This window comes from Pocillopora damicornis, chromosome 1 (genome assembly GCF_964200805.1).
Source record: "Pocillopora damicornis chromosome 1, jaPocDami1.2, whole genome shotgun sequence".
In the NCBI taxonomy this organism is placed as follows: Eukaryota; Metazoa; Cnidaria; class Anthozoa; order Scleractinia; family Pocilloporidae; genus Pocillopora; species Pocillopora damicornis.
In genome coordinates, this window is record NC_142670.1 from 34196003 (window position 1) to 34223060 (window position 27058).

Consider the following 27058-nt stretch of genomic DNA (forward strand, 5'->3'; position numbering starts at 1 on the left):
ACACCGGCCATTTGTCTTCCGCAACTGCAATGCTTCCTTTCTTAGCCATCGAGGAAGCAAAACTTCCTATTAAATAAGCCATCCTGCAAACATAACAAGGGACGATCCATACTAGTATTTCCTGGTGATTTTTATCAAAAGTCAAGTAATAAACATATTTGCAATACAGTGTCAGTTAATAACATGAATTTTCCTCCTTCATAGGTTCCATTTTTTTTTATTTACGTGCATGTAGAAGTCTTTCACACACTTAAAATAACACAATTATTTTAAGAAAGCTAATTGTAAGATTCGGCTTCCTGATTAGAACTATCAAAAGCAGGGTTTATGCGTACACAAATTGAATGAACTAAACGAGAACTGAGTGACTTCTTGTCTGATGCTATTCGCATCGTTCATCTGCTTCTCAAATCATGCACAAAAAGTCTTCCTTTTTTTTTCCAGACTTTATTTTCGTTACTGCTTAAGTAGCTAGTGTTCATAGCAGCGAAGATCACTCTCATCTCATGCAGTTTAATTATCTAAGCATCTGCCCAAAGGCTTGGCTAAACTTGGAAACATCATTGCGGAGACAAAGTGTTTCCTAATTAGCCATGCAAAAAGCATATGTTGCGGAAATACGTTTTTGCTGCTAAGAAAAAAGACAAGGCTTTTGCCTCAGGTCATAAAAGCTCTTTGCTTCCAGTTCCGAAATAGGAAAGGAAATGGATGGACGAGGATATAAAAGGACTCTTTGCCTTGTTTAAGGGCAGGGCTAATATGTGGAAAGGAGTCCGTGAATAGGGATAACAAAGAATAGGCTTAATGTCCAATCCAAGCTCAGATGGCAAAGAAATATTCAACCATGAGGGAAGATTAAAAATGCAAATGAAAAATGCAAAATGTCAGTTTAATATTCTGCGCTTTCGAAGCCATTTGTTTTCTTAAATAATGTTTCCTTCCTTGCCATCAAGGAAGTAAATATAAACTTCCCAATAACTAAGCCATCCTAAAACATAAAAAGAAACAATCCATGGCAACTTTAAGTGTTTTTATGGTTTGAAGCCTATATTTGAAATGCAGTGCTAATTAAAAGCTTAAATTTTCTTCAATAATAGATTCACATTTCATTTTCTTAGAGGTCTATGGCAGACTCGAACAAAATTACCGATCTTAAGAAAGCTTATTGTACAATTCAGCTCGCTAATTTGAACTATCAAAAGCAGGGTTTACGCGTACACAACCTGAACTAAACGAGAACTGAGCGACTTCTTGTTTGATGCCATTCGCATCGTTCATCTCCTGCCTAAAGAACAGAATATACATTTTGGGCAAAAATAGACAACAAAGGAAGCCATACGAGCTCAACAGAGTTGTTACACAGTCCACAACAGTTACATACCATCCATCTATGGACAATTCTACCGGGTGATAACAAAGCAACGAGAACAAAAATATGTACATGGAAAAGGCGATTCGTTTGGCCTCGCTGAAATTTTCAGGAACTTTCCTAATCTTAAAGGCACAGAATGACGACAGAAGCATTAGGAAGAAGATATAAACGCATGTTGCCAGGAATAGAGATTTTCCAACTGAGCCGGAGTATGCCTTGCATTCGTCAAAGGTGTAACGTTTCGGATAGATATGTTGAAAGTTGAAGGGTGGATCCAAAAGCAACCATGGCATCAACACCGACAACAGTGGAGCTAGAAATGCTATAACAATCCCAACCTGTGCTTTGTTCGGAAGAGAAGTGAGTTCCAAACTGGTCATAATGGGAACCCGAAAAGCACAGGAAATAAGCAACACCTTTACCAATAATGTGGAGAGACAGATGTTATAGGTCAAATAACGTAACGGGTATATGATCATGCAAATTGTATTTGTGGTTTTAAAGACATCAATATATACCAGAGAGAATAATGCAAGAATTGTAAGTAAAAAGGAAAGGCTAAGCTCCCTATTAGATGCCTTGACGATGGGACTATTCCAGAATTTGCAGAGGGCAGCCAGACAAAACAATGTGACAACTACTCCGAGGCTGCCAAACGTTAGAATCACAATTCCGGTTATATTCGTATAGCTTATGTTGGCAGAGGGTAAGGCGACACACTCTGTCTTAGCCTGGTTAGACATTGTTCCGATGGGGCATTCACTGCAGCTTTTAGAACCAGTAGATGGGCTGATGGTTCCACCAAGACACGGAAGGCACTGCCAACAACAAGGTGAGGTAAAAGATTTCCTTGTTCCTGGAGGACACTGTTCCGAGCAGTCAGATTTCGGAGGGCGACCAGAAGCAGTCGTCCAATTCAGGGCTTCATGAAAAATCAAGCGAGTTTTGTTCATCTTTGAATTTTTCCATTCTCCTATCAGCACCATTTTTACGCTCTCGACATCTCCATTGGGTACATTTTTAAAGCTGAAAATGTCGTAATACGCCGAGCTCCTGTCGCCAAATCGATCGAACTTGATTTTTCCAGTTAGTCCGTCAAAACTGACGCGGCCAAGAAGCTCCTGCACGTCAAAACTGTTGGCTATCTGCAATTTCGCCCGATCTTTGGTCTCGTCATAGCTAAAATTTCGATTGAAAATATCTAGTGCGTGTGCCACGGCATATACGGCGTCAATGATGTACGGAACATAGGAGCTGTAGATTTCTTTAATCAACTCGTTAGAGCACTGCTCAATTTGGCGATGAACACACTTCATGTTCTTCAAGAACTTCCATTTTTCGCTTGTAATGTGGTTCCATTCAGAAAAACTTCTATCGTCTTTCTCCTTGACCAATATATCTTTTAAATATTCCTTGAAGCCAGAGTCGCTGAATTTATGGAATTGAAATCCTAAAGAGCTCTCGAGAATACCTTTTACTGGCAGTGTAGAAGTTAAATGAATCTCGCTCAAAATCCACACACGTCCAGTTAGGTTTTGCCTCTGAACCTCTGCCAAAAACTTCGTTTGGTAATTCTCGTATAACCATAAGATCACAACTTTGACATTGTCCATCTGCTTAAGCTTTTTAACTATATTCCGAACACTCAGATGCGGACTTTCGAGGCGTATAAACTCCGTCAAAGCAATACAGAACGAGCTCTTCCTTGACGAACTTTCGTTAACCACTGCCCATGCTCCACTTCTCCCATACGAATCATCTTGTCCAACGACAGCAACATAGCCCCAGTTAAAGTGCGTAATTAAGTCAACCATCGCTTTTGCAAGAAACTTGTCCGAAGGCACCGTTCGATGTAAATGTTTATAGGTAAAAGAGCTAAGCTCCGTACTGGTTGCTGTTCCAGTTATGCTCGAAACATTGAGCATCCGAAGAAATCCACCAATGAATAGCGCTGTTCTAGATTCGTTTGGGCCTATTAAAGAAATGATGGCTTTCTTTCTTGGGGCAATTTGGCTTAAACTGACGCAAGAATCAACGGTCAGTAGTTGGTAAATGAGTCCCGCAGCTTTTGAGAGGTTTCCACCGTAATCCCTTATGTCATATCCTAGGGAAATGTTCGAAAGAAGACTTGTGTCATTGTTTACTCGTTCGATTGCGAAGATCATGGCCTGCATGCGACCAAGTCCTCTCAAATATATCTCTTCAAATCGCGACCCTGGCCAGTCTGGCGCCTGGTGCACGCTAAAAAGTCCGCCCAACATGATATCGCCTTCTCTGTATGGAGCCTGAACAGCAGCATAGAAGCACAGGAATAGAAACAAATGATAGTGCAACGAACTCATAGCAATACTCTTCTTTTCTCCGTTTACTTGTTGGTGAACCAAACGCAGAAACATTAGTTATTTGTATGTTGGTGTATTTTGCACATATGATTGTGATAAGTTTGACAGTTTGACGCAATTGTTAAATGCAGCTGTTGCGTGGCGAATAAAAAGAAAAAACAATAATATATATATATATATATATATATATAGAACGTTCTTCTTCAATACAACGCAAATTTTTGCAGATTAACACGCATTAAAAACTTTCAAGTGCAATTACCACTTCAACTAAGTAGTACTTATTTTTTCTGACCTTGACAATAATTTGCATATAATTTAAAACGTATCTTCTTATCAATAGTCTACAAATAACTTCCAATAGAATTAACATTTCACTAAATTATAAGATAAGAAGTAAATAAGTGCATTGTTCTTCCCAGATGTGAACTTATGTTTTTCGAAACAATGTTTTTCGAAACAATGTCTTTCTTAATTTGCCATCGGAAAAGCTATCTAAACCTTCCGCTGATCAAACCATCTCGGAAACATAAAAAAAAAACCAATCCATAGCACGTTAGAAGAATGAATTTTCCTCAATAATAGATTAAATTTTGTTTAAACACGTAGAAATTAGCAATATTAACTGACGTTTCGGAGCTTTCATGACGCCATTGCCAAGGTAAATGTTAGGATTATGAATTCTGTGAGTATTATTAACCACAATAAAGGTACATGATGAAGAATGTGAGATTACATTGCAGAAATATTTTAACACGGATCGAGGCGGATTGTACGTTCAGAGTTAGTTTTAGTTCTCTGATAAATAACATCTCATGCAAGAAGCAATCGAATTTATTCTCCCATTTTTATAGAACATCGAAGCTCCTCAGTAGGTCTTCATGGACCTTGTCATGTTTGTGTTTGTAGTGTTTATATAAAGAAGATGACCGTTGTTTATGTTCGTCCACACGTACGTGTAAGTGTCCGCGCGTATAGCCCACACGAAGTACTCCACTACAAAGGACTGCGATGATGCTGGGAACGAAAAATACAAAAAAAATTTCTTGTTATCATAGTATCTCGGAATCAATGCAATAAACATCATACGAGAGACTTTCAGATCTTGACGCAGCCAATCGTTTTTCCGGCAGAATCGACTAGACTAATCTACTCAGGGTTATTCTACTGTTATTGCGATATATGGTACTGTGGTCCATATTGCACTGTGCCTTATATTGTACCAGGTTTGCATTGTGCTTTCAAAGGCAGACTGTGATACACAAACGCTTAAAATTACGAGGACCTTATTTTCTTTGCAAAATACCATCTACTTTATCAGTATGGTTGTATTTTAAAGGTTTTTTTTTAATTACGTTCGGGGATAGTTAGAGAAAGAGGGATTTGTAGCCAACAACTACGAAAAAAATATTTCACCACGAGATCACACAACTGAAGGATAACTGAATTCGCCTTATCATATCCATTTCCCTTTTATTAAGATCGTACGTGACGACTCAATCCGTTTGATCGGATCTCTTTATTTTTCAGAGTTTTACGGAAATTAAATTTCACTCGAACAAAGGCTTGTCGTGACACTTTTTACGACTCTAATTTAAGACAACTTTGGAGGACAATTTACAAAAACTTCGGAATTGAGCAAAAAACAAATACTACAGCCATGTAGATTAACTCTATCTTATCCATCGAGGTGACTTTCGTGAACATCGCATTTCAATCAAGTAAACAGGAAGACTTGAATGACACCTTATCGGTTTAGTGGGCAGATTATCAGAAGATTTTTGGGAACATTCGAACATATGCATTAAATTAGCATAATAAGCATTAGGGCTCTCAGTCTTAATGCGAAGCCATGCTTCGTGTTGTAGACAACTTTTTTCAAGTACATTTCGTTCCAAATAGGACTGGCATCAATTCATAGATTTATGAACAAATCTTTACCACGTAAATAAATGTGTTTAGATAATCGAGATATCCACTGAACCTCTTGTATCGCATCAGAAGTAACGTGTCTTGTCTTTGCCCAACTCTGAGAGCGTGGAGTGGCAAAGAAGCGAGACACGAGTCTCGCGTGGAGCGGCTTCTCTATGCTCACAGGATACGCGTGACCCCACTATCTTTAAGAAAAATAAGAGACTGCTCGGAGTCTGTATTCCGTTCAACCATTTCATAAGAGTGACGCGACTCACGAACTACAGTAGGCTTCTTCTTTGGCCTGGAAAATGAGATCGTATCGAGTATACAAAGTTTAGTGAGTTCCTTTAGATCTCCCGAACTTGTATCGCGTTAGAAACAATTACAAGTACAGGAAGACGTCGTTCGCTAGCGAGACGTTCATTATGTCTCAGGACTGCTTTTTAAATAGCAAAGATGGAAAAAACTTTGGTTCATCGCATGGCTTAATTGTGGTTTGGTACGACTGTTTGAATGCAATGATGAAGTAAAACATCACTTGATAAGCCGCCACTTGTCTAAAGAGGTCTTAAGTGAAAATGAGCTAATCTTAGCAAGGACTGGCCTATCTCACCTCGCTCAGGAGGATAAACAAAACACGTGAATTTGCTATAGGCATCGCCACACTTTAGGGAAGTTTTGGAGAAGTGCAAAGGTAACATGTCAGTATCCTATCATGATGGTGTCAGGAAGCGTATCCAAGGCAAAGATGTAATTACGTTGCATATGTCTCAGGGCATTCAAAAGCTGTTTGGAGTTATTATTCCAGTTGAATCAGGTAGTCTTCAGTAACATTTTCTGTTATCTATTTTTATCTCGTGACATTTCTGCTTGAAAAGAGAAGAAACTCTATATTAGATTAACGGTACTTAAGTACACATCACATTGGAAAAACATAGGTGACAACTGACAACGCAATACACTTATTCATGCGTACGGTTCACAATTATTTACGGTCAGTTTTCCTCTGTTTATATGATCCTCATTAACCAGTATGATTAAATTTGCAGACCAAAACACCCCTTATTTGATTAAGAATAATACAAGTAAACAGTGCTACTGGGCTTCACTTTCACTTAGAAATTTGCAATGGCTTACCTCAGTTCTCTGTGTCCCATGCCGTAAGAAGCACAAGAAAAAGTTAAAGTGAGTCTTGGCTGAGAATAGAAGGATCAGAGAAGAATCTACGGTCCCCAGAAACGCCACTTTTAAACAAGAGACAACTAAGGTAAATTGAATTCAGTGGTATTTGTTTCATTGAAAACTATCGTTCAGATTATAAGATATGCGAATTACTCTCCCCACCGATTTTTTCTTATATTCTGTTAATCAAAAATTTTCGTAATTATTAAGGCCTTCTTGTTGATCATCTTAATAGTTACAGTTTCCAGGATCCAAGGGGAGCAAAGAGAGAATAATTTTCTGTGTAGTTAGGTTAGGCAACGTTCCGGATTTATACTTCTTCCGGCGTGATAACGGTAGTGATGATAACATTAGATAAAAAGCACAGTCCGCTAATAATGACGATTATCATAGTTATAAACAAATCTCAGTTATAGTCCTGAAAAAAATCTTAGGGGGTCCTTTGAACCATCCACTTCATCTCGCCAGAAGTCAAAGTTGCCTACACTCATTCTAAGGTTCGTGCGATTTTACGGCGAGTTTTCAATTCCGGTGTGTTGCGCGCGCACGACTTTAGATAGAAAAAACCTGCACGGGCCTTAACTTAAAAGAACGTGTCAGCTGAATGAATCAAATCTCTATCATTTCGCATATATTCTTGGGAACAGCAAAAATAACCTAAAACAAACATTCTAAGTATAGTGTTCATTCCATGCAATGGGGCATACATAAAAGGTTCTTGTAGAAAAGATATCTTATTTTATACCACTGATGACAAGCAAAAAGGTCATACGGGTACCCCGGTTAAAAATATATTGATAACTCTATTAATTAATACCAGTTCTAATTTAAAGGAGAATATTATGAAAAAAAACAATAAAAGTTTTCTGTACCACGAAGCATACCTTCACTGTTTAGACTGGGAGTCCTAAAGCTTTTTAAGTATGTATACGAATATCTTATGACGATAAGCCCGCCACTCACCCCACCCCGCGCTATACTGTTTCACTCAGCGGCTGGTCAGCGGTTACGTTTATGAGGTAAACATGGCGATCGTTTCCTGATCACCGTTCTTATCGATCCGAAAATCAAAATACAAGCGTGATAATGCGTCGAAGATGAAGCAGTTATGTTATTTGATTCGTACTTCACATTGGAGTCGAAGCTTGGGTGGCACAGATTATTTCTTACGGTGGAATCGACGAGGGGAATTCGAACACTAGTTGTAGTGTTTGAATTGTTGGAAGAAATGGTCGCATGGGGATGTAGTAATGGTAAGTTTAACGAACAATTTCAAATTTTGCCGCTTGAATTGGAAATAAAGGTTCATTTGAATTGCTTTCGTATGTATTTCTGATGGTTTTAGATTTGCCTGCTTTATTTATATCTGCTACGCTTCATGTTGACAAGTCCCTCAAAATGGCGGCCAAACTTAGAGATTGCCGAAAATTAAGTAAGTTCACGGAGTTATAAAGTTTTCGTAAAGGTCGGGCCGCAAAGTCTTTCTCTGTAGTTACCTTTTCTATGGCACCTACTTCCTAGCTATGTTAGTTAGATCAGTTAAGAATGCATCACTTTTTCAAAAATTTTCCTTGCATTTGATCGGTTTTCGCGGCGTGTGTGACTTAAATGAATCGATAAGGTGTCATTCAAGTCCTCCTGTTTCTTTGATTGAAACGAGATGTTCACGAAAGTCACCTCGATGGATAAGATAGAGTTAATCTACATGGCTGTGGTATTTTTTTTCCTGAGTTTCCTAGGTACATGAATGTCTTACAACACACAAGAAATAAGCGAAATCCGTGTCTCAAGCAAAATCGACCGGACCGCTCTTACAGAGACACTCTCTAAAGATAGAAAAAATATTAACTCCTTTAAGTTGGTTAGTCGCCTACATTGTATGATAATATGTGGGACAAAGACGACGCGTCTACGGCTTGGCTGGGCATATTTCATCTCATTGAGGATTTAAGAGCCATTTTCCGAGAAAATCGAAAATCGCATGACACTCGTGAAAAAAACGAATTTTTTTTCCTCTCGCCAAAACATCCCTTTTAGTAACCTCATTGAAGAAAAAATAATTTTGGGTTCAAGCGATTCATTATACGGGAGAAATTACAAAAAGTTTGAAAAATCGATTTTTTGCTGGTTTTTCGTACTCAAAAGAACAAAATCCGACCGCAACTTCGAGAAAACGGTGAACACATAAGAAACAATCCCTAACATCGAAACTTCAGCCGAGTATTATTTCGTACTTACTCTTTAATTTCCTGAAAGAAATTTGAAGAAAGAAGTTTTTAACATTTACAATCGACAAGTTTAAAAAGGTCAAATTTGTATCCCTGGAAATGTTAATAAATGAAGGCGAACTTTAACTGTTGTAAAAGGCCACTGGTATATGCCGCTTCCTAGTAAAACCCATATAGAATAAAACCTTGGCTATTGAAATAAATTACTGGAAAGTTTTAGCTCTGGAAATCCAATATAGTCCTCACACTAAAGTAAGCAATTTGAGTATCTGAGTAAATAAAATTTATGCAAATTAGACGGCCCGCTGAATGAATTCATATTTTTAACGCAAAGTTTTGTTGAACGAACAACTTACCATTGCTTGTTGCGATAGAAGTTAAATCCATCTCTCAATCTGTTTTTCCTGTGAAGTGGCAACTCATCCATACCTGATTTTGACCAAAATGTGTCCAGCAACTTCAGCGCTTGAGCTATCTAAACACTTCCCACGCAGCGCTTATTACGCATTATCAGACGCTTTAATAATAATGAAACCCGATTATGTTTTGGTCCGAAAATAACATACAATGATGAAAATTAACCACTGCTCAAACCACACAGTTAACAAGGTGAGTATTATTATTATTGAGCGAACAAATCAGATACTAGACGGGATAACAAGATCATGTGATGTTTAGCAAACGTGCAGAGATTGGTCACGCTAGCTTGTCGCATATGACGGTACGTGCTATACTTCGTACACAATGTAAACAGACAAAGAAGCAATTACAGCAGTCCCAATGAAAAAATGTACAACCGTACGTCTGTTTATAGATCATCAGTGTAGAAATATTCGACTCTAGGAACAATATTAATAAAACATTTCCAGGTCAAATGCTCCTGGAATAAAATTTATATATTGTCACGAACTGTTTCGCCACTTACTATTGCACGTGCCTCTACGATATTATTTTTAATTGAATTATTCCCGTCTAGTATTACGAATACCGAAACAGCGTTAGTGGAGTTTGTCAGCGATTATCCAGGCCAAGTTGAAGTTTTCGCTTTAAGAAATTGTACAAGGGACATTTCGAGGCACTGCAAGCTGTATGGATTAAAAGCAGATACAGCACTTGTCACTGAATGGAAACTGCTGTTAGCAAGAGCAGGTAAATCTTATGTACTGTCTTACCGTCTTACGTAGCGGCTAATAGTGGTGTACATTTCCATCATCTCTTTATCACAGACCTCACGATGGTCATGTTATTCTAAGAAAATCTTCAGGTGCTTTCCATTCAGCCCAAAATTCCGCAAGTTTCGGTTAGAAATCAAATGGAATGGACCATTTTGGTTCGGTCCTACCAGAATATTTGGGAACGCCTTTGAAGCTGGTCCAATTTGACCGGTCAGGTTATTTCGGTCGATCGAACCGAAATGTCCCCTTCCATTTGACAAAATTATTGTCCCCAGTACTTGCCTACCGCTCTTTTGTATCCTTCTTGCAAGAACAATAAGCAAGCGAGTTCATCTCTTTAAAAATCGCAGGCTTTTATCCGCGGCGCTAATATTTTGCAAACCAAATATTAACGCTTACGATAGCAAAAAAGATCTTTATTCACCACCCCCACCCTCCCCCCCCCCCCCCACTCCGCCACCCACGCCCACACACCTGTCACTGATACACAGACTTTAAAGACTTTTTTATGAAAAAGGGGACCTCGAGATCTCCTAGCACACGAGCCTCTCAACTCGCTCTTGATGTATGCAATGGGTAATTTTCCCTTTACCTTTGTTTAGGGGTATTTGCAGTGGAAGAGTCCCACTTGTCATTGACAATATGCCCTCACCACAGAGCGGAATTTGGTATGCGCTGGAGATCCTCAAAAGTGAAGCGAAGCATTCCACTAGAAATAGCTGCTCACAAAACAGCCTCGGTCAAAGGCGATCGGCATTTGGACAGCGTTCTATCTGCATTTATTTTAAACACTGAAGGAATACTTATTCAAGTTGGATCGCGTAAGTTTATCGTAACACATTTGTAGCTAAAGTATACGCTTTAATTTTAAACGAGCGAGGGCGTAAAGCAACATATGCGCAAGCGTTACAATACCCTTTATTCTCCTGTTCCCCTCCCCCCAAAGAAGAAAATGGCTTTGAAGAATAGTAAAGAAATCGGCGATGGCCTTTTAACAAGGTTAACATTTATTTTTGCTACAGCTCTTTGCAGAATGTGCAAGCAACATTTCGCGGAGACAAACCAACAACAGAAAGTGACACCCGCACCAATGATTGAAGTTACTCCATGCGTAGAACTAGAGACTTCAGAAGCAAATGTAAGTAAGTAAACGGTAACCTTGGATACAGACTGTTATTCCAACATAACAAATGCCAAAATTCCGAAAGGGCTGGGTAACTGTGAATAACTGTAAACTTTGAAAATGACTCTGAAAATGATTTTAAGACGAATAGGTCACTGTTCGTTTCTTTAAATTCCTTTCGGTCTGGCTGGAGCGGGAGTATTTATAATGATAGCGGTATGCATGTAAATTCATATTTTCTTTTTTTAAAATGATGTATAACTTAAGTTTCGAACTATAATAAAAAAAATAATGCCTAAAGACAAAATAAACAGAAATATTGAAGTAACATTGATGTCTAATCGTCTTTTTTGTATGTTACAGAACAGCTCAAACTCATCTCCAGGACAAAGTGATGCTGGTCAATCTGTTGAAGAGTTCGCAGAAAGCCTTGGACGTCTAACAATCGCTGATGACACCTTTCTGTCACCAGACACAATAAGCAGAGCTTCCACTAAGAGTGACGAGCCCACACCTGTGATCTTACATGAGCCGCGCGAAAAGCTGAGTGAGTTCCTGGCAGCATGCAAACTTGAACCGCTTCGAAAGCCATGGCTTTCTTGAAGTGATTCCTCTGAGCGAACAAGACAACGTCAAACAAGGACAGCCACAGAAATAGTAGCAACTGTGCTAAAGAGCGTCACCCCTGATAATGCTGGTGAACTCTGGCGACGTTTAGCCTCTTCTACGGCTATGAACAAGGCCCTAGGTGTAAGTGAGTTGTCACATTCAGAGCATTTGTATTTAGAGGCCCTAGCAGAAGTGTACCAGAATGCAACCAGCTGGGATACCCGTAGACAAGTGCTTTCGATTATGGCAGGGGTTGGAACTTTCAACGACACTTCCAGTTATATCCCGGGGTTGACAAGATACCGATACTCCATGGCTAATCTTCATCGATCACAGTTTGGCCGAGGCGCTCAAGTTCCACAACAGCCTACCACACGAATACGAGTAGACTTGAGGCAGCTTGACCACTTTCTTGGTTTCATCACGAGCCCGCATCTTGTTCAGGACCTTCCATTTGGGGAAAAACATCTGAAGCTTTCGTCTAGTGAGGTTATTCAAGTACCTAACGTAATCCGTATGATGATACCCGAGCGAGTGATACAACAGTACACTCAGTACTGTTTGGAGATCAACTTCAAACCATTCAGCGAAACTACTATGAGACGGGTACTCTTTGAGTGCAGTGCCTCTGTAAGAAAATCACTGCAGGGCTTAGATTATTTTGCAGCTGAAGGTGCTCGCGCATTTGATGATCTCGTGGCCCTCGCACGCCAAATAGGGGGATTAGGTTCCGGCAAGGAGTGGGAGACTACAGTTGTGCAAGCTCTTATGACAAGCAAGCAGTATTTGAAGGGGGACTATAAGGTAATGTGAATTCTGACTCCAGAAAGACAGCTTGAATAAAACTAAAAGTAAGTACTTATTTTACCTCGTCAACAAAATCATTCCGTAGAACAAATATATATTTTGTAACCTTTTTCTTCACTAAATGGTGCACGTGTAACTAGCTCACATAAATTCTCGAGATTAACAATGCGCGCACGAGGATAGTTTTTTTTTCTATGGTTAAGGTTAAAAGTTATTCGCCCCCTTTCGATAATAATATACGTTAGATTAAAAAATCATTTGATTAACTATTATATTGAAGTATAAGCACAGACAAACAGTAATCTCAGTTTTGTCTTATCAACAGGTTCATGTCACAAGCCCCTCTAACGTAGCAGACCATTGTGTGTTGTTTACTCTTAGCGAAAGTAGTGATGCAGATTACCAGCAACAATGCAGTCACCAACACACTGATCTTTGTGACCGTTGTCAAAGTCTTCAGGAAACTCTGGCAAAGATTGAACGGGTCCTTGGCGAGACGACCTTTCCGACTCAGGACGCGAAAGACGAAGCGCTATTTATATTCCAGACAGCCCAGCTGGCCATAATGTCCTGGAAATGCCACATCCTTAGATCAGCTAACCAAGACCAAGCGAGAATAGATGCACTGGAGAAACTTGACGACAACACTGTCTTGATAATTAACGACTGGGCCATGAAATTCCTGCCACAGAAATACAGAGAGTCCCAAACCGACTGGTTTGGTAAGCGAGGTATCTCCTGGCACGTTTCTGTCGTCTACCGTCGTGTGAGCGGGGTACTCCAGTGGCAGGGCTTTCTGCACATAGTCCAGTCGTGCAATCAAGGCAGTGCTGCAGTGGTTAAAATCATGCAGGATGTCCTGAATACCATCAAGCTGGAGCACAGTGAGATTAACAAGGCGTTCTTTCGCCAAGATAACGCAGGATGTTATCATTCGTCGTCCACCGTATTCTCATGCCCAGTGATATCCTCCTCCACCGGCATCGAAATCAAGCGCATTGACTTGTAGTCTAGTTTGGCAAGGTCTAACAAAGACCGTTTCTCTAAATACTTGGTGCATTTCTTTAAAGATAGGTGTTTTTCGAGAGAAGATAGCCTTTGAAAGACCTTAACACACCCATCCTGAGGGCAGGTAAACACGGATCCAGGTTCAAGGAGGGCACGACCAGTCAAGTTATTTCGTTTGCGTCTTTTAGGGATACAAGAGAGGCTACATCCGGCGAAGTAGAGGTAAAAGAAGGATGGGCGCTAAAGCCGAGCGAAAAAGCATATCGCTTTAACCAAAACCAGAGGGATTATCTAAATGCGAAGTTTACAATTGGTCAAACCAGCGGCAGAAAACTGGACGGTGATATCGTATTACGTTAGATGAGACGTGCACAAGGACCTGATGATGTTCGTTTGTTCAAAGTATCTACGTCTTGCAGCGAAGGTCCGACGGCAAACATCCGACGATGCTGAAATCCAAGCTGTAGTAGAAGAGGAAAACTTTACCATGGCAAGAGAAACAATCCTATCCATCACGCTACAGCACCCCATCACTTACGATCAGTACGATCTCTGTGCCATGGCCAAGGGAGGATCTCTGGAGCGACTTAAACTTGGAATGCTTCAAAACATTTGTCAGCAACTAGAATTAGAAGTACCTCCCAAGCCTGTTCGCCGCAAAGCACTCTACGTTGACCTGCTGAAAAAAGCCGTCATTAATTGCACTTGCCAGCTCCGTGGGAAAAATATGTAGAAACAGAAAGTACTACCCTGCTCACAGACGTTTTTCTGTTTTGGGAATTTGGTGCGCGCACAAGATAAGCGATTGCTCGTGACAGAGGGCGGAACGCGCTTTTTTTTATACGTGCACTCGACGATATCTAAAAATGAAGAGAGTCTGTGAACAGGCTAGTAAAGTACACAAATTGTAGAGTTTTGCCTAAACGGTGTTCTCACTTCTCCTCAGAGGCTTGCTTCCAGGAGTGAATCATTCACCATTTGTTCTCGCCGGAATAACTAAGTCAAGAAAAAATCTATTTTGTTGATTGTTTTGCTTCCTTTACTTATTTTTGAAGTTTGTTTATGTTTAAAAGAGCGTTCCTTTTCGGAAAGTGAGATCATTTCTTGTTTGTCAGGGTGAGTCCTTGTTACAAATCAGTCAGTTACCTTTCAGCTTGTGACTATTTGCACGTTATAAATGTCTCTTCCCGCTCTGACAAATCAATGACACCTTATCTTATAAGTGTGAAGAGGCATTTTAGCCTGCATAACAGCCGCTTTATGAGCCAAGCGAGGCGAACACGGTATTTGCTCGAAGCACGAAACGAGTGCGAAGCGCGAGACGAGGGATGGAGAAAAATAAAGCTTTATTTTTCTCCTCCCCTCGTCGCTTCTCGCGCTTCGTGCAAAATGCCACTTTCGCCTCGCTTGGCTCTTTAATGCAGGCTGGAGGTATTTCTGCAAGCTTTTTGAGTTAACCAAAGATAACTTTGTTTATCTTCGCTAAACAACACTTCTAGAGGTCTCTAGAGAAAGCGTTACGCGCGAGAATGTGGAATTTTATAACACTCCACATCGCGTATTCAGCCCTGCGGAGTGGTTCTCCTTTTCTCGCGCTCGCGGCGTGAATTGGTCATAGTTAACTCAAAGATTATTATTAGCCTCAATAGGCTTTTCAACAATTTTGAAGAGGTCTGGAAGGTTTTAAGGATGCGATAAGCACACGCAAGTTTGAAGTTGTGTTGTGGACAAGCTCTAAATGAAACTGAGAATTTCTAGTTACCTGGCTAGGGTTTCCTGGTTTCGAGGAAAAATTATAAAAAAAAAATCCAAAACAAAACTAAAGCAAGCTATAAAGTTGACTTTTATGCTTTTTTTTTTTTCTTTTTTTGCTGTAGGGACTATTGCAAGGTGGGAATTTCGGGAATAACGAACTTATTAAGGAAACATTTGTGTTTGAAATATTTTGGGAAATATTATACCACTCTGAATCAAAAACTGTGATGAATGTCTTTCACAGCCGGTCAGCATATGCATGTGTCCAGACCAATACAAATATATAAATCAAATAATGCAAGAAGGTCGGTTCTGTAAAAAGTTTATATATTTTTTTCTACCAAAACAAAGGCCGAAAACAGAAGCTATTGAGTATTTCGTGACAGTTTGCCAACGTGACTTTGGCATGTAACCGATTTCTGGGTGAGTAGAGGTCATAAGACCTTGTGGTGGCTTGAAATCTTAACTAAACGAATTCAAAATCGAAGTCAACGGTCTCGAATGCATTTTAATTCTGCTTTTTGCCCCTGAAGAAAACTATTTTAAAATTGTGGTAACGGAGTTTCGTCAAGCGATGACAGCTTCAGTTCGAAGTTGCGATCTCAATGATTTCGCTGGTAGCAAAGTAGCTAAACAAACGTTTTTCAGTCGTCATATAAAAAGTTATTTACGGCTCTTACCAACACAGCTGAAAGCTAGAAATAACATATTCACTGTAAAAACATATTACAAGCAACAGTAAGTAGTCCTTTTACACTAAACTTTGCATTTAGTATGAATTCATTCAGCGGGCCGTCTAATTTGCATAAAGTTTATTAACTTAAATTCTCAAATTGCTTACTCCAGTGTCAGGGCTGTATTTAATTTCCAGAGCTAAAACGTTCCTGTAATTTACTTCAATAGCCAAGGCTTTATTCTATATGGGTTTTACTAGAAAGCGGCATATACCAGAGGGCTTTTACAACGGTTAAAGTTCGCTTTCATTTTCTAACATTTCAAGAGACACAAATACGACCTTTTTAAACTTGTCGATTGTAAATGTTAAAAACTTCTTTCTTCAAATTTTCTTTTAGGATTTTAAATATTAAGAACGAAATAATACTCGGCTGAAGTCTCGATGTTAGGGATTGTTTCTTATGCGTTCACCGTTTTCTCGAAGTTGCGGTCGGATTCAATTGTTTTTAAGCGCAAAAAGACTGCAATAAAACGGTTTTTCAAACTATTTGTTATTTCTCCCGTACAATGAAACGCGTGAACCCAAAACTATTTTTTCTTGAATAAGGTCACTAAAAGGGATGTTTTGGCAAAAGAAAAAAAAATTCAATTTTTTTTACGAGTGTCTTGCGATTTTCGATTTTCTCGGAAAATGGCTCTTAACATACATTTAATAAAGAACTCAGTTCATATCCTTGTGTGAACTGCTTCTGAAAGTATGCACTATGTGAAAATCATCCTCTAGAGAAGGGCAACTAAGAGAGATCATGTTTAGAAATTTAGGCTTTTTTGATTATGTAGTGTTCATTTGACTGTGGATTTAATTGGGTCATTAACTGCATATGGGGTTTTACTTTTGAAGTTGCAGTACAAATACCTAATTTTCATGAAGCTGAAATATTTAGTACCTAACTATGGGATGGCAACCAGAATCCTTAGCTCTGATTAAAGCAACAGATGTTCCATACCCGTATCTTTTATCCTTTAAAAACCAGAAAATTGATTCAAGGGTAAGCGTTCATCCTTGACCATGTAGTGATCTTCCCTCGTGCAGTGAAATATGTGCCGTAGGGTCTTCTGAACAACTTTCCGAAAGTTCTTCGCCAAATTAACTCTGCTGAGCCAGATCGTCCTTCCTAGACAATGAAAACTCTATTGTAAAATGTTCTCTTAATTGAATCAGGTATCTTGAAACTTGCGGCAATTCATCTCAATTTGTAATTGCAATGTCTCAAGAACACCGTTGTATAAATGCCTGGTAAATCACGACGCTATGACGCAAAGGATTTTTGAAGAACGGATTGCGCATCAGAATTCCCCAACAGAATATTAAGAGAGGACTAAAGAAACTTGAAATTCACGGTGAAAGAGCAAGGACCTCTTGAATAATGTAGAACCTTGTCGAGAGATCAGGTAAATTTTACAGTGACACAACAAAACTACTTCAAGACGATGATAAATAATATTCGACCTTGAGGCTAATACAGTTCAATTATTTACGCATCTACCCAAAAGCCTGATTAAATAAATGTCTTAATTAGCCAGGCGAGAAACATGTGTTGCGGAAACAAGTTCAACTGCTAAGTAACAAGACGACGCTTTTTCCTAGCATGACGCAGATTAAGCTTTCTAAAAATGTTTTTCGTGGCTTTGCCACAACGGAATAAATGTTGACTAGTTTCCATCGCTGCTCATCAGAAATGTTTCTTAAGAACTTGGACCGTCAACAATGGCCGGTGGCAAAGTCGAAAAAGAAGAGACTTAAGAAGGTCCCAAAAAAGGAGAGGGAAAAAAAGAGAGGGAATTTATTGGACTAGGAGATAAAGTTATTTCTTAGCTTTTTTGAGGCCAGGAAAGTTTGTCTAATGCAGTTTTTGGAGACTACCTGGTGTATTGTCATCAAGGAAGATTAAAAATGCACATGAAAAATGCAAAGAGTCACTTTATTATTCAGCGCATACGTGGCCATTTGTCTTCTGCAACCGCAATGCTTCTCTGCTTAGCCATCGGGGAAGGAAAACCTCCTACCAAATAAGCCATCCTGCAAACATAACAAGGATCGATCCATAGCAGTATTTCCTTATGATTTTAATCTTTGTTGAAAGCCTTTTACGTTATAGATATTTTTGCAATATACTGTCAGTTAATAACATGAATATTCCTCGAACATGAAGGAATAGCTTATGTTGACAGAGGGTAAGGCGACACACCCTGTTTTCGCTGGGTTAGACATTGTTTCAATGGGACATTCACTGCAGCTTTCAGAACCGACAGATGAGCTGATGGTTCCACCAAACACGGAATGCGCCACCAACAACAAGGTGAGGTAGAAGATTTCCTTGTTCCAGGAGGACACTGTTCCGAGCATTCAGATTTCGGAGGGCGAACAGATAGAGTCTTCCAATGAAGTCTCTATAAAAATCTATGTTTGTTTTATTTTTATTCGAAATGATCCACTCTCCTTCCAGAACCCTTTTAACGCTCTTAATATCTCCCACAGGTCCTTCTCTAAAGCTGGCAATGTCATAGTGCGCCGAGCCTCTGTCACCAAATTGATCAAACTTGATCTTTTCGGTTAGTCCGTCAAAACTGACTCTCTGAAGGAGCCTCTGCATGCCAAAACTATTTACTATAGGCGATTTGTCCCGATTACTTGTATTGCTTGAGATAAAATTTCCAGTTGATATATCTGTTGCATGGGCCAGTGCATATACGGCGTCGAGAGTGTATGGAATAAAGGAACTATAGATTTCTTTAATCAAGTCGTTAGAGCAATGCTCGATTTGGTCATGAACGCACTTCTTGCTCTTCAAAAGCTTCCATACTTAGCTTTTACTGTAGCTCCATTCATGGAAACTACTACTGTCTCTCTCCCTGACCAATATATCTTTTAAATATTCCTTGAAGCCAGAGTCGTTGAGTTCATGGTGTACAAATCCTAAAGAGCTCTCGAGAGTATCTTTTACTGGCGGTGTGGAAATTGAATGAGCCTGGCTCAAAATCCACACACGTCCAGTTAGGTTTTGCCTCTGAACTTCAGCCAAAAAAAATTCGTTCGTTAATTGTTGTATTACCGCAAGATCACAACTTTGACATTGTTCATCTGTTTAAGCTTTCTAACTAAGTTTGGAATACTCAGATGCTGACTTTCGAGGCGTACTAACTCCGTCAAAGTAGTACAGAACGAGTTATTTTTTTTGACGACTTTCGCTAACTACTGCCCATGCTCCATACGAATCATATAATGCAACGACAGCAACATAACTCCAATTGAAGTGTGTAACCAAGTCAACCATCGCTTTTGCAAGAAACTCGTCCGAAGGCACTGTTCGATATAAATGTTTATAGGTAAGGGAGCTAAGTTCAGCACTAGTAGCTGATCCACTTATGCTCGAGCGTCCGAAGAAATCCACCGATGAATAGAGCTGAGCTAGATTCGTCTGGGCCTATTAAAGAAATGATAACTTTCTTTCTTAGGGCATTTTGACTTAAATCAACTGTCAGAAGTTTGTAAACAAGTTTTGCAGCTTTTGAGAGGTTTCCATTGTAATCCCTTATGTCATATCCAAGGGAAATGTTAGAAAGAAGACTTGTGTCATTGTTTATTCGTTCGATTGCGAAGATCATGGCCTGCATGCGACCAAGTCCTCTCAAATGTATCTCTCCACATCGGCTCCCTTAGTGGTCCGGCTGCTGGTGCACGCCGAAAAGTCCTCGCAACAGGATATCGCCATCTCTGTATGGAGCCTGAACAGCAACATAGAAGCACAAGAAAATAAACAACTGGTAGTGCAACGAACTCATAGGAATGCTTGTCTTTTCTCCGCTTACTTGTTGGTGAATCCAGCGGATAGACATTTGTTATTTGTACGTAGGTGTATTTTGCAGATATGGTAGTCATTAGTAACTTTTTATGTTAATTTCAATTCAAAATCAAATTTTACTCTATAAACAGCAGCCAATTATTATCACTTGTGAACTTCTAGCTCGCTAGATTAATTCATAAACTTTAAATTCATGGTGACCATATGTTGGGAGTGTTTGAATTTAAAACGATCTCGGACTTTGTAATGCAAGCTTTATGGCAAACAAATTAAAACCATTGCTCTTAATTTTTCATTTTCTCTTGTTTTTTTTTCTCTCTATCTCTCTCTCAATTTCTTTAACAAGTCACCATATTGGAAAGAGCGAAAGAAAAACAGAATCATGGCTTTGTTTGTTTTTCTAGCCTAAATGGAGCTGTTGCGTGGCGAATAAAGAGAAAAAAGATAATGTATCTCTATAAAACGTACTTCTTCAATTGCCTAGTTTCGAACTGTTTGTGCGAGAAAGTCTGCTAACTAGTTTTTAGCATCAAGTTGAGACTGAGGGGAATAGGAGTCGTCTCAACATGGCAGCAAATGGTGCCTTCACAAATATGAAAGTTGCAGAGCTACGGAAATTTTTAAAGGAAAGGGATATTCATATTTCCGTAAACGGTAAAAGTAGGCAAGGGCTAGAACTGCTTGAGCTTTGCAAGAACGCGGCTGAAATAGTAGGCCCAAAACTTGAAAAGGAAACAGTGCAACGCGACGAGTTGATAAATTCCGAGATAACATTGGCAGGAGGAAAATTACTTCCCCATCCACTTTCGCTTAAGTTTTGGACTCATGACTTCACCGGTATTCCAGACCTCAGGTTTCCCGATGTTAACCATTGTCTGGTTGGAAAAGATGGCTACGATGAAGACTTTTTACGGTCGTATAAAAGTCTTGAGGGTTCTCGCTTGTTTACTGACGGGCATGCGGATGACCTGAAGTACCACGGCATAATTGATGATGGTATTAGACTGGCCAAAGTTGGAAATGCTGTGAAGAATTTCATCGATTCGTCATTTTTCAGTACATCATCCATGAAAAGTTTCCATTTCAATACTGGCTTATTATTAAATTCGTTTCGAATTGCTTTGTTAGCAGCACTTTTTTCATATCATCCACTTGTTGAAGGTCAATGTCTGTTTGTATAGGTAATCACATGAGGCCAAGTACTATTAAGGATTAATTGCACGAGAGTTTTCGAAATTTTCCAAAATTGCCCGAGTCGCGAAGCGACGAGGGCAATTTGGAAAATTTTGAAAACTCAAGTGCAATTAATCCTTAATAGTACGAGGTCTCATGGGATAACTTGTTTATCAATAAAGGGCAAAATTTATACGAAGGAAAATCACGCGCGCAGTCTATTTTTATCTGGGAAGCAACGGATTAGCAATGCAACGGATTAGCCAATCATTAACAGGTAATCATGCCCTCTCTCGATTACTAAAAATGCCCTCGATTAAGAAAACAATGCCCTCTCTCTCAACCAATCAGCGCTCAGTAATTTTTCCCTTTATTGATAAGACAAGAAACAGTCACTTTAAACTTTGTTTTCCTTAAGGAAGTAGTCGTGGTCTTTCAGAGAAATATCAGTAGAAACGTGGAAAATTTTGGTGGCAAGTTCGTCTATGCTGTCATCGCTAGCGTCTTGTTTTCTCCCCTCATTCGACCTTTTTCGCGTTGATTTGGACTTCTTCGGACTGTATGTTGATTAAATATTGTTGGAACCGTGCCACGTGCTGGCCTTTTAATTCCAGAAAGTGTCTTCAGGATTTGTTTAGTCTCGTAGTGTTTGGAGCATACATCCAAGTTCTTGATGGACGTGAACTCCTTATCAGCGCGACAACCGAAGGCACTCCATTTCTTACTTAGTCTCTCTTCGCCTGGAAACTAGAAAAAGTTGAGGTCCGGCCTTGTTTAGAGTTATTTTTGCGCACAGGGATGACACAAAACTTCATATTCGACTTACAGTTACTCCGATCTTGCTTTAATTTCAAGATAAGCGCATATTCCCCTCGGCCTCGGCTTGGTGTTGATAATTAGTTACCAGACTATCTTGCACAGACAATTCGAAACTAGCCTATTACAACGCAATTTTTTACAGATAATCACGCTTTAAAAATTTTCAAATGTAAATACCACTCCAACTGAGTAGAACTTCTCTTTCTGAACTTGACAATAACTTGCATATTAATTTAAACGTACCTTCTTACCAAGAGGGTCTCCATTGGGTCACCCGTTAGTCGTAAAACGGCCAAAAATTTAGCCGTCAGGCGTAAAAACTGGCAAATTGAATGAGATAGTTACTTCTTAGCTTCTATGAGGGAAGAGGAATTTTCTAACGCAGTTTCTGAAGACTTCCTGGTCATAGAGGAAGATTAAAAATACAAAGAGTCACTGATTCGCTCCTTTGATTGAATTGGCTACTTTAATTTGAAGTTAATTTTTATTTTCAGTTGAACTGATTTTCGCGCACATGGAATTTATTTTGCACTCGTAACAGAAGTAGTCAACTGAAAAATAAACTAATATTACAAAGAAGGTTATTACACATGTCAATTTCAGTTGAAGCGACGGGCCAATATTATACTTACTATTTGTATTCCATATGCGGCTAGTAAGCTTCGATGTACGATCGGTGGTGACACTTTTGAAATGTAAGTTGCGTAACGAACTTCTCGATTATTAAATAACTAGTCGCCTGATCTATATTTGGCAAGTTGCGCTAAAATAATTAAATATTCACACAAAAAAATGACAAACGGCTTGAAAAATGCAAATCAGTCACTCTATTATTCAGCGCACACTGGCCATTTGTCTTCCGCAACTGCAATGCTTCCTTTCTTAGCCATCGGGGAAGCAAAACCTCCTATTAAATAAGCCATCCTGCAAACATAACAAGGGACGATCCATACTAGTATTTCCTGGTGATTTTTATCAAAAGTCAAGTAATAAACATATTTGCAATACAGTGTCAGTTAATAACATGAATTTTCCTCCTTCATAGGTTCCATTTTTTTTATTTACGTGCATGTAGAAGTCTTTCACACACTCAAAATAACACAATTATTTTAAGAAGGCTAATTGTAAGATTCAGCTTCCTGATTAGAGCTATCAAAAGCAGGGTTTACGCGTACACAAATTGAATGAACCAAACGAGAACTGAGTGACTTCTTGTCTGATGCTATTCGCATCCTTCATCTCCCTCGCAAATCATGCACAAAAAGTCTTCCTTTTTTTCCTTTTTTTTTTTCAGACTTTATTTTCGTTTCTGCTTAAGTAGCCAGTGTTCATAGCAGCGAAGATCGCTCTCGTCTTATGCAGTTTAATTATCTAAGCATCTGCCCAAAGGCTTGGCTAAACTTGGAAACATCATGGCGGAGATAAAGTGTTTCCTAATTAAGGGGTAAGTTTCTAAAGAAACTGTGGTGCTGCGTCGGTGGGAGAGTATAGCAGGTAATTTAGTGTTAACAACTGGGTTGAAAACGTAAATTAGCCACCGTAAAGAGTAAAAAAGCTGACGTTTCGAGCGTTAGCCCTTCGTCAGAGCGATAGACGAAGGGCTAACGCTCGAAACGTCAGCTTTTTTACTCTTTACGGTGGCTAATTTACGTTTTCAACCCAGTTGTTAACACTAAATTACCTGTTTCCTAATTAGTCATGCAAGAAGCATACGTTGCGGAAATAAGTTTTGCTCCTAAGAAAAAAGACACGGCTTTTGCCTCAGGTCACAAATTCTCTTTGCTTCCAGTCCCGAAATAGGAAAGGAAATGGATGGACGAAGGTATTAAAAGACTCTTTGCCTTGTGTGAGGGCAGGGCTAATATGTGGAAAGGAGTCCATGAATAGGGATAACAAAGAATAGGCTTAAAGTCCAATCCCAGCACAGATGCCAAAGAAATAGTCAATCATGAGGGAAGATTAAAGATGCAAAATGTCGTTTTATTATTCCGCGCTTTCGTTGCTCTTTGTTTTCTTAAATAATGTTTCCTTCCTTGCCATTATGGAAGCAAATTTAAAATTCCCGACACCTAAGCCATCCTAAAACATAAAAAGAAACAATCCATGGAAACTTTAAGTGTTTTTATGGCTTGAAGCTTATATTTGTAATGCAGTGCTAATTAAAAGTTAAAATTTTCTTCAATATTGGATTCAAATTTCATTTACTTTGAGGTCTATGGCACACTTGAATAAAATTACCGATCTTAAAAAAGCTTATTGTACAATTCAGCTCGCTAATTTGAACTATCAAAAGTACGGTTTACACGTACACAACCTGAAGTAAACGAGAACTGAGTGACTTCTTGTCTTATGCCATTCACATCGTTCATCTCCTGCCTGAAGAACAGAATATACATTTTGGGCAAAAATAGACAACAAAGGAAACCGTACGCGCTCAAAAGAGTTGTTACACAGTCCACAACCGTTACATACCATCCATCCAAGGACAATTCCACCGGGTGATAACAAAGCGACGAGAACAAAAATATGTACATGGAAAAGGCGATTCGTTTGGCCTCGCTGAAATTTTCAGGAATCTTTCTAACCTTAAAGGCACAGACAGAGGACACCAGCATTTGGAAGAAGATATAAAAGCATGTTGCCAGGAATAGAGACTTTCCAACTGAGCTGGAGTATGCCTTGCATTCGTTAAAGGTGTAACGTTTCGGATAGATATGTTGAAAGTTGAAGGGTGGATCCAAAAGCAACCATGGCATCAACGCCGACAACAGTGGAGCTAGAAATGCTATAACAATCCCAACCTGTGCTTTGTTTGGAAGAGAAGTGAATTCCAAACTGGTCATAATGGGAACCCGAAAAGCACAGGAAATAAGCAACACCTTTACCAATAATGTGGAGAGACAGATGTTATAGGTCAAATAACGTAACGGGTATATGATCATGCAAATTGTATTTGTGGTTTTTAAGACATCAATATATACCAGAGAGAATAATGCAAGAATTGTAAGTAAAAGGGAAAGGCTAAGCTCCCTATTAGATGCCTTGACGATGGGACTATTCCAGAATTTGCAGAGGGCAGCCAGACAAAAAAATGTGACAACAACTCCGAGGGTGCCAAACGTTAGAATCACAATTCCGGTTATATTCGTATAGCTTATGTTGGCAGAGGGTAAGGCGACACACTGTGTCCTAGCCTGGTTGGACATTGTTCCGATGGGGCATTCACTGCAGCTTTTAGAAACAGCAGATGGGCTGATGGTTCCACCAAGGCACGGAAGGCACTGCCAACAACAAGGTGAGGTAGAAGATTTCCTTGTTCCAGGAGGACACTGTTCCGAACATTCCGATTTCGGAGGGCGACCAGATTTAGTCGTCCAATTCAGGGCTTCATGAAAAATCAAGCGAGTTTCGTTTTTCTGCGAATTTTTCCATTCTCCTATCAGCACCATTTTTACACTCTCCACATCTCCATTGGGTACATTTTTAAAGCTGAAAATGTCATAATACGCTGAGCTCCTGTCGCCAAATCGATCGAACTTGATTTTTCCAGTTAGTCCGTCAAAACTGACGCGGCCGAGAAGTTTCTGCACGTCAAAACTATTGATTATCTGCAGTTTCGCCCGATCTTTGGTCTCGTCATAGCTAAAATTTCGATTGAAAATACCTAGTGTGTGTGCCACGGCATATACGGCGTCAATGATGTACGGAACATAGGAGCTGTAGATTTCTTTAATCAACTCGTTAGAGCACTGCTCAATTTGGCGATGAACACACTTCATGTTCTTCAAGAACTTCCATTGTTCGCTTGTAATGTGGTTCCATTCAGAAAAACTTCTATCGTCTTTCTCCTTGACCAATATATCTTTTAAATATTCCTTGAAGCCAGAGTCGCTGAATTTATGGAATTGAAATCCTAAAGAGCTCTCGAGAATACCTTTTACTGGCAGTATAGAAGTTAAATGAATCTCGCTCAAAATCCACACACGTCCAGTTAGGTTTTGCCTCTGAACCTCTGCCAAAAACTTCGTTTAGTAATTCTCGTATAACCATAAGATCACAACTTTGACATTGTCCATCTGTTTAAGCTTTCTAACTATGTTCGAAATACTTAGATTCAGACTTTCGTGGCGTATAAACTCCGTTAAAGCAATACAGAACGAGTTTTTTCTTGACCTACTTTCGCTAACTACTGCCCATGCTCCATTTCGTCCATACGAATCATCTAGTCCAACGACAGCAACATAACTCCAATTGAAGTGTGTAACCAAGTCAACCATCGCCTTTGCAAGAAAAGTATCCGAAGGCACTGTTCGAAAGAAATGGTCATAGGTAAGGGAGCTAAGTTCAGCACTACTAGCTGATCCACTTATGCTCGAAACATTGAGCATTCGAAGAAATCCACCGATGAATAGCGCTGTGCTAGATTCGGTTGGGCCTATTAACGAAATGATGGCTTTCTTTCTTGTAGCATTTTGGCTTAAATTGACGCAAGAATCAACAGTGAAAAAATTGTAAACAAGTCCTGCAGCTTTTGAGAGGTTTCCACAGTAATCCCTTATGTCATATCCTAGGGAAATGTTAGAAAGAAGACTTGTGTCGTTGTTTATTCGTTCGATTGCGAAGATCATGGCCTGCATGTGACCAAGTCCTCTCAAATTTATCTCTCCGCATTGGCTCCCTAGCTGGTCTGCCGACTGGTGCATGTAGAAAAGTCCGCCCAACATAATATCGCCTTCTCTGTATGGAGCCTGAACAGCAGCATAGAAGCAGAAGAAAAGAAACAACTGGTAGTGCAACGAACTCATAGCAATACTCTTCTTTTCTCCGTTTACTTGTTGGTGAACCAAACGCGGAAACATTAGTTATTTGTACGTAGGTGTATTTTGCAGATATGATAGTGATAAGTTTGACAGTTTGACGCAATTGTTAAATGCAGCTGTTGCGTGGCGAATAAAAAGAAAAAACAATAATATATCTATATAAAACGTTCTTCTTCAATACAACGCAAATTTT

The 27058-nt window shown here is 39.4% G+C and overlaps 5 protein-coding genes and 1 pseudogene across 5 annotated transcripts; 2 read left to right on the top strand and 4 right to left on the bottom strand.

The window, feature by feature from the left end:
• Positions 1-344: 344 nt before the first annotated feature.
• LOC149053454 (extracellular calcium-sensing receptor-like) lies at positions 345-3768 on the bottom strand. Its single transcript, XM_089202418.1, has one exon. The coding sequence runs from the start codon at positions 3766-3768 to the stop codon at positions 1183-1185; it is 2586 nt and encodes an 861-aa protein (XP_089058544.1). The 3' UTR covers positions 345-1182.
• Positions 3769-10727: 6959 nt separating this feature from the next.
• On the top strand, positions 10728-11940 carry LOC149053455 (uncharacterized). Its single transcript, XM_089199507.1, has 3 exons — positions 10728-11034; positions 11236-11351; positions 11700-11940. The coding sequence occupies exons 1-3, from the start codon at positions 10884-10886 to the stop codon at positions 11937-11939; spliced, it is 507 nt and encodes a 168-aa protein (XP_089055633.1). The 5' UTR covers positions 10728-10883; the 3' UTR covers position 11940.
• On the top strand, positions 11940-13761 carry LOC149053456 (uncharacterized). The gene is made up of 2 exons (XM_089182994.1): positions 11940-12749; positions 13078-13761. Exons 1-2 carry the CDS (start codon positions 12069-12071, stop codon positions 13759-13761), a joined length of 1365 nt encoding a protein of 454 aa, XP_089039120.1. The 5' UTR covers positions 11940-12068.
• Positions 13762-18372: 4611 nt separating this feature from the next.
• LOC149053457 (metabotropic glutamate receptor 4-like) lies at positions 18373-20087 on the bottom strand (annotated as a pseudogene).
• A 4231-nt stretch (positions 20088-24318) lies between these two features.
• LOC149053458 (extracellular calcium-sensing receptor-like) lies at positions 24319-25824 on the bottom strand. Its single transcript, XM_089202432.1, has one exon. It carries the CDS (start codon positions 25822-25824, stop codon positions 24319-24321), a length of 1506 nt encoding a protein of 501 aa, XP_089058558.1.
• Positions 25825-26073: 249 nt separating this feature from the next.
• Positions 26074-27032, bottom strand: LOC149053459 (metabotropic glutamate receptor 4-like). The gene has a single exon (XM_089202450.1). It carries the CDS (start codon positions 26902-26904, stop codon positions 26074-26076), a length of 831 nt encoding a protein of 276 aa, XP_089058576.1. The 5' UTR covers positions 26905-27032.
• Positions 27033-27058: the final 26 nt, after the last annotated feature.